We start from the raw sequence: 8016 nt of genomic DNA on the forward strand, positions 1-8016 counted from the left end.
AACAGCACATAAAATAAAACTTGTAGATTCATGCAGACAGAACCGGGGCGGGGGTACACATTGCAAATACACATAACTGAACTTTAATTTTAGAATGAAAAGCTGTCCTGAGGAGGGAGCAGTGATATGGCAGGGAGAGGAACTACACAAGTCTTTACCGGCTTACTGTTTTCTCAGCTCCAAATAGTCCCCAAGTTGCTATGTATCTAGTCCATTTCATTGTATAAATATAAGGCGAAAGTTAACTGGAGACTTTCCCTTCACCTGTCTGCCACAAAAATGCGGAAATACTTGTTTCTTAAAAAAATAAATAAATCAAACCTGAGAAATCAGAGGAATGAATATAACATGGTCATAGATCATTACAATGTTGCTGTGGTGCAGGGCTATGGCAACTGCAATTTGTTTTTTAAAAATGCCCTCAAAAAACCCTCCAATGGCATAGAAGGGGGTAAATGCAGGGAGAATGGCAGCTGGTGGAAGAAGAAGAGTTGGTTTTTGTATCTCGCTTTTCACTACCCAAAGGAGTCAAATCCAGTTCTCCAGATTAGAGTCTGCTGCTCTTAACCATTACACCACACTAGAGCAAACTGCACAAAACTCCACTGTGGATGTCCCATTGCCAGTGTGAATGCCTCTGCATTTGCAGCAGTAATGATGGGGTTATAAAGAATCCTAGCTATGTGGATGCAGCCAAAGACAGAAAACATTTTGTTCTTGTTCAACTCAGGATGCAAATATGTGTCAGTTAAAAAAGATTTCACGCCAATACTTCTGAAAGAATTAAGAATTACACTGCTGATACATCATACTTACATGTTCTGATGAGATCTTCTTGAGAAGTTCAGAACTGGGTGTACCAACAACTTCCATAATTCGTTTTAGCTGGTCAATATCTGCAAGGAGTTAAGAAAACTACAGGGAAAGGGGGGAAACAGCTAATAAGTCTCTTGCTTATATAACCTGCCAGACCTAGGCAGAATTTCTACTTCATCTTTACTGACATCTTTAATGCAAAAAAAAAAAAATGAACAAAGGAATAATAATAACAATAACAACAACAACAATAATAATAATACTTTCAATTTATTAATCGCTTTCCCCAGTGGGCTTAAAGCGATGTACAGTTACACATTTTAGACAGGGGACTAACAATGTTCATAAGGGATAGGGAAGACAACATATATTCATTTAATTGCACACGCTGTCACTGCACGGTGTAAACGTCTTCTGGCTTGGGTCAGTCATTTTCCGAACAGCTGCTTGTCGACGAGGCTTCAGGACCCGTATGTCACATCGCCACACTGCCACTGCCTGACCAGAAACATCCACTGCAGGGATTTTTGTAGCCGAGAAGTTCTTCCGCCTTTTCCGAACCTCGACCAGGACGTCCCGACTGTCAGCTTACACCCTCCCACAAGGGAGATTGGTGTGCCCACCCTCTCTAAGGAGTGGTTCCCATTTTATCTACTCGCCGAAGCTTTTGAATCGTTGGGTGGACGATGAGCTGGGGACAACAGGCTGGCTGCTCACACCAGTGCGGGGCTTGAACTAACACCATTCAGATGTTAAGACAGTGGGATATACTCTGATTGAAAGAGGAGGATGTGTGCTCGCTTCGGCAGCACATATACTAAAATTGGAAAGAGGAGGATGTGAACTTCAGTGAAGGAGCTGCTTCCATAGGCAAAGGCAGGAGATATTTCTTGTATTGCAAAGACTCTCTTGCAGACACTAGAAGGCCTTATTCTTTGACCACACCTGGGGAAATTGAAATGTGGAGGTGTCTGTATGGTGACAATAGCATTGATAACGTAGACAACTGTGAACAGATATCTTATATTCTTGGTCATTATGAGAATGCAACATATAGCCAGTTAATGTACTGAATAAAACATTTACTTTTATGGTTAAGCTATTATTTACCCAAAACAGCTAACAATATTTATATTTGTAAGTGGACTCATTATCTATTTTGCCAGCACTCCATTCTGCAAAAAAGTTGAAAACCCCTATAATTTTCAGCCTACAGAACGTGGTTCATTAGAATAGACTCAGCAGTGATCTAAAGATACTAAATGCTGGCTATTAAAAAAAAAAGGCTGTAGCATTTCCACCACAGATGGAAGGATTTCCCCCCAAGGAGCATGAATTCTCCCTCCTCCTGCTGCTCTTGAAATGCTGTTCATGATCCACATGGAGGGGGTGCGTTTTGGGCTGCACCAGAAGAGGGAAAGGCAAAAAAGTTGCATTGTACAGGCGCAAATCTTTCTGCCCATGGACACGCTCCAAGGCAAAGTCTGGTGCATGCAGAGTATGAACCCAGATTTTTTTTTCCTGCCAAAACATTTCCATCTTGCACTTCTTCCAAGGAATTTAGGACAGTGTATGTGATTCTCTCTTCATCTTACCCTCACAAAAACCCTGCGAGGTAGGTTAGGCTAAGAGAGAGCAACTAGGCAAACATGACCCAGTGAGCTTCACGGCTGACTGGGGATCCAAATTCCGGTTCCCCAGGGCCTAATCTGACCATGGCACCGCAATGGTTTTGCTCTTGCTTCTTAAACAGGATGACCTTCCTCCCATCTGTAGTCTTCTGGATCCTGACTCTCATGTTCCATTATCTCCTGTGCTCCAGCAGCCTTTTGGTGATGGGCACATGCACGCACATGGCAGCAGGACCCTTTATCAGGCCTTGGTCTTTGTAAATTCATCTCTAATTCTTGAGTGCTATGGGTACTTTACCGGGAGTGCCGCTCCCCGTATGAGAGATGCCTAGACACGCAACATAGGCTTCTGGTCTGTTCTTTCGAAACAATTAGGGCTCCTGGGATGGCTTACTCCAGTGTTTCTACTGATATCTGTGCTGCAGTCTCAAAGATATGCTATTTTTCAATAGGTTGCAAACTGGGGGGGAAACCCAACAAGTTTATTTGCTTATAGTTCTGAGTGCTCCAAAAGGTGAAGAGCCTGTTGTGTTTGCTGTGCGGCTTTACAAATACCCTCGGCAGCTCTGTTCTCTGAAACCCAGCGGCCACTGTCTATTTCAAGCTGCTTCTTTTTTTTAATCTGGGTCATTATTTAAACGAAGCATGAAAACAAAGTTTGTCAGGCAGCCTACTGTGGCTTAAGGACATGACGTTGTTACTCTCTGCAACAGCTAAGAGGTCCAGCTGTGAAAAACAGTTGCTTTAATTATTAGCAGTGTGCTGTTTACTGCACCAGTTCTTGCTAAATGACTAACACTGCTTTAAAAGCACCACAGCTTCAAGAGCGGAGGACGGTCCGGAGAACATTTTTGAACCTGTATAATTCTGTGGTATGTTAAGGATACAGTCATTTCCTGGGAAAAGGGCCTTGCCTTTCAGCAACTCAGCCATGATGCATCCAACTGACCAAATGTCCACTGTTAAGACACAAAACAAACAAGGCAAGAGAACAGGAGGCATTGCAAGACAGATGTCTTCCCAGCCACACCCTTCAGGTACCCTTTTTCATGCCACAACACAAAGAATAACGAATTCTTGTTCAGACTTACCTGTCTGATTGTAATGCATCCAATTCAACATGATTTCCGGGGCTCTGTACCATCGTGTTGCCACGTAGCCTGTCATCTCATCATCAGTCTGCCGGGCTAAACCAAAGTCTAAAATCTACAGAATAATCAACACAAACATCTCCCATTATTTTATTATACATTTTCGTGCAATTGTCATGTCACTGGGAGCAGGGCTTGAATTGTTTTAGGTAAGGAAAAATTGTTGCAACAAAGTTACAGGACACTGGTCTAAAATGTTTTGCTCATAATCAGTTTAATTTGCAACACCTGCCAGTTTCTTACATGGGATAGAAAATGCCGTCAAGTCACAGCCAACTTATGGCAACTCAGTGGGGTTTTCATGGCAAGAGACAAAACAAAGGTGGCTTTGCCATTGCCTGCCTCTGTGTAGCAATCCTGGACTTCCTTGGTGGTCTCCCATCCAAGTACTAGTCAGGACTGACTCCCCTTAGCTTCTGAGATCTGATGATATCAGGCTAGCCTGGGCCACCCAAGTCAGGGCAGTTCCTTATGTGCCCATGTGCACTGTCCAGGAAGAACACAGGGAAGAAGACCACACAGAGAAGTATAGTTTCATCTGAGCCCTATCAGTGAAAGCAGACAGTGAATTATACTTTTAGTGACCTCTTTAGGCATAGTGTCTTCATATTTACTGGCTCTGAAGTATCTCACTGCAACATCATGTCTCTTCATCAGCTCATGTGGTTTTATTCGACAGGCACCAGAACAGCAAGATCACCCCGTCCTCTCTTCTCCTGCCCTTATAATACAGCCTGTTTGTCAAGCCTTATGCCCACTTAAATTCACTGAAATGGTTCCACAGATCTGGGATGGAAAATAAAGCTATATCTTTTACTATAAAATGAAAGTTTCTATTTATTACCTAATCTAAAAATAAACCTATTACATGCAGGTATTGGGTCAAGCTTTCAAGAGCGCTTGAACAACCTGCAAGTTAAATTACCATTTTGATAAGAGGCTTCAATCACCCAGGAAGTGAGCTTCAGTGAAGGGCTTCAGGAATATTTAAGGGGTTTATACAGCTTAATTTGTAAACTAATCAATGTGCAGCATACATGCACAGAAACCACAGATTTCAGTGGAAATAAGCTCAGGTCAGGGCGGGCTCGCTCACTAGGCGAACTAGACTTTCGCCTAGAGCGGGGCCATCATGGGGGCGCAGGCGTTGTGGTGGGTGCCGAACTGAGTTGCCCTCCCCCTGCCAAAAGCCCCCGCCCCCGCCAAAAGCTTGCACTGTGCACCCTGGCCACCACCGCCTCTTCGCTCCCACCCATGGGGAGAAGAGGTGGCAGGCGCGGTGGGGGCGTCTAAAGTGGCGGGACAAAAGAAAGAGCCAATGGGCAGTCTGGACTGGACTGGGCAGCGGCACGGGCGAGGAAGATGAGCCGTCTCGGGACCGGTGCTGTCTCCTCTGGACTGATCCTCTTTGTCTCTGCCGGCCCGCCAATCCATCCCAGCCTTTTTATCCCAGCAGCCGCCCCTGGCTCCAGGACAAACCCTGCTGCCATGCCTGCCCTGTCAGCCCACATCCATTCAGAGCAACACATAACACCAACCGCCCCTTCCTCACAGCACAGCACAAAGGTTCTGGCCGACAAGACTCAACCGGAACTTTTCGGGGAGAAGTTATTTGCTTTGTGCTGCTCGAAGGGAGGGCAAGAGCACGCACACTCTGAGATCAGTAGGAGTGAGCTAAGCGAGCCGGACGTGGGACCCTGAGTATCTAGAAGGGGGGGGGCCCTCCTCCGAGAGATGTGAATGGGCCCGGCTGGAGGAAATCTGGCGTGTGGAGAGCGGGAGGGCCAGGACGATGGCACTAGTGGCAAGGTCCCGGGATTCGCTTGCATATCATGTTCAGGTTGGGTCTTTGGGCACGGAAGGGTGGGTTGGTTACAGTGGGCTCTCTGCAGCTCTGGATCAACTCAGAAGCGCCAATTATTCGCTCTGCACCCTAGATCTGTGGTGAGGGGGGGCACCACAAGGCAGCCTCGCGCCCCCCCCCGCAAGCTAGCCTTGTCGAGTGCGCAAAAAGACCTCGGGCCGGCCCTAGCTCAGGTTAATTGACTGCCTGACATGCTGCTCTTCTTCACATGGAAGAGTGGAGGCACAAACCTGCCTTCTACCATAGACACGATATGGGTGCTCTACCCAAATAACCTTTTTTAAATTGAAAAATTAATGCTCATTAGCATAAATTGTCCACTTCATAATCAAGACCATCAGCATGACAGATGGGATAGAGTGTACTTACTCCACTACTATGCAAAGCTAAGTACCTCATATAGTGACCCAAGGCAAAGTTGTATTTATTATGATGGAGTGAATGTTTCAGAGACCACAGTAGGCATGAAAAGATACACTCTACAAAATAAAGGGATACAGCAAATGTAAAAGCTGACAAGAAATGTCATGCTAGATTAGCTTGTTTCCATTTCTCATATTTAATCTTTTTTTTAATTTTATTTTCAAGATAGGTGCACAGTCAGTGAAGAAAATAAAATTCAAGCCAAAGTAGAAAATGTTTAGAGTCAAGAATGATAAGGGCTTAACCATCCTGGAGCTCTAAATATCTCAAAGAATTTCCTCTCTTAGATCTTACTGCAGACCCTAAGGTAGATAAAAGATATCAATGCTACAGCCACCTAGTACGTTCAAATAATGAGCATACACAGGGAAACATTTTTTGGTAGCTGCTCCACAGTTACAGAATTCCAAATCCAGAACATCATCTGAAAGCAGCAGAACTGGCTGGACTGTTTGGGTGACTATGTGGAAGCTGCAATTGAGTAAGAGTCGATTTACTTTTTGATTAATACAGTTCAGCAAGGTAAATCTGTCACGTTTCCCTATATCGATCTCCTTTTGTATTGTGACTGCCACAAGCAAAAGGGAGTCATGTAGATAATCACCACTGCTGGATCCTCACGTCCGGGTTAAGGGTCTCCATGTGTCATTTCCCTGAAGCATTAACATGTCAGTTTCTTGCACAGTGTAATCCAAGATGGCTCTTCGAAGGAAGGGATGGATAAAGAGTGACAGGTATTATTGATAATCCTAGCGGGGGGAAAAGGCCCAGATTATCTTTATGACATGCGAACAAAGTCTGGGCTGAGCCAGAGAAACAAGCCAAAGGGCTGTTGGCCCTTAGATGTCTCCCCATGGATCATGGCCAGAGATCTTATGTAAGCCGGGCCAGTGGATCCATGACCAGCCCATAATGTGGAGCACTGTACAGTTCTTTTTCCCCCCTGTTTGCTTTTATCAATATATTTAATTCTCAGCACAGCCAAATCTCTGAATACTTACATCCAGGGATTAAAGCCATGGACAGACAAGACAAATCTTTCTATGAACCTAATAAAAAGCCCCAAATTTGTAGAAAAATCTGAAATCTTAAACACATGCACACACATAGATGGATTTTTTAAAAACCCTCCAAAGTTATAGAAGCAGTGCATGTTCCTTTAAGAAGGAAATGCCCTCAGTGGGCATTGCTAGGCAACCACAACAGTACCACTAGCCTCCAAGCCTTGGTGTCTGTCAGTATTGTTGGTCTATGACCGTAATAATAAATGCGTGGTATCTGTCAGTAAAAGGCAGTGGGAAGGGGCAGGACCATTTCCAAGGCTGTTCTGGCCTTTGAAAAAAAGACTCATTGGGGCAAGGCCCAGCAGCAACCACTGGGCAACTTTCTACTACACAACTTACATGACTTACCCAAACCCAGCTGCTTGCTACTGCTCAACAGAAGCCTCTCCACAAAAGTCAATGTGGTACAGCGATTAAAGTTTCAGACTATGATCTGGGAGACACAGATTCAAATCTCCACTGTACTGTGTAATGTCACTGAGTAACTTTGATGCAGTTGCACATTCTCAGCCTAACCTACTTCATGGGGTTGTTGTGAGTATGAAATGAAGGAGAGGGAAATGATGTAAGCTGCTTTGGGTTCCCACTGTGGAGAAAGATGGGGTATAAATTAATGAAATAAATAAATACCAATATAGCCAAAGATAGTAAAAGGTAGGATGACGGCTGGGTGCAAAGAAGAGAAGGAAAAAGGGAAGGGTATAGTTGCCGAGAACAGCCTGGTCACTGGTCAGAGATGTGGGAGGCAGGGACTTGCAGATGGGGGGACAGGCATTCCCGGCACAATGATATCATTTCCAGCACAACCCGCAAGTGACATTACACTAGGGGCTGATGTTATAACACTCATCCCAAACTCTATGGTTTAACCATGGAGCTTTGGGTGACTGCACAAGCATCAACTTGTGTGATGATGTCACTTCTAGGTTGTACTAGAAGCTACATCACTGCATCGAGGACACCAACTGCACCCACCCATTTTTCCTGGGCATTTTCTCCCACCTCCCAGCTGAGTGGCAGTGGCCAATGGGAGCTGGTGGCAGGAAACACACACACACCCTCACTCC

The 8016-nt window shown here is 44.9% G+C and overlaps 1 protein-coding gene across 1 annotated transcript in view; it reads right to left on the minus strand.

The window, feature by feature from the left end:
- The window catches only part of MAPK11 (mitogen-activated protein kinase 11), a 59618-nt gene that overhangs the window by 10195 nt on the left and 41407 nt on the right, over nucleotides 1-8016 (minus strand). Inside the window, exons 7-9 of the mRNA XM_015411814.1 lie at nucleotides 3539-3653; nucleotides 3335-3406; nucleotides 817-896 (exon numbers count right to left, since the gene is read on the minus strand). Coding sequence (XP_015267300.1) covers nucleotides 817-896; nucleotides 3335-3406; nucleotides 3539-3653 — 267 coding nt within the window. The remainder of the gene's footprint in view (nucleotides 1-816; nucleotides 897-3334; nucleotides 3407-3538; nucleotides 3654-8016) is intronic.

The sequence above is a fragment of the Gekko japonicus genome, unplaced genomic scaffold (genome assembly GCF_001447785.1).
Source record: "Gekko japonicus isolate JY-2015 unplaced genomic scaffold, Gekko_japonicus_V1.1 scaffold283, whole genome shotgun sequence".
Classification (NCBI taxonomy): domain Eukaryota; kingdom Metazoa; phylum Chordata; class Lepidosauria; order Squamata; family Gekkonidae; genus Gekko; species Gekko japonicus.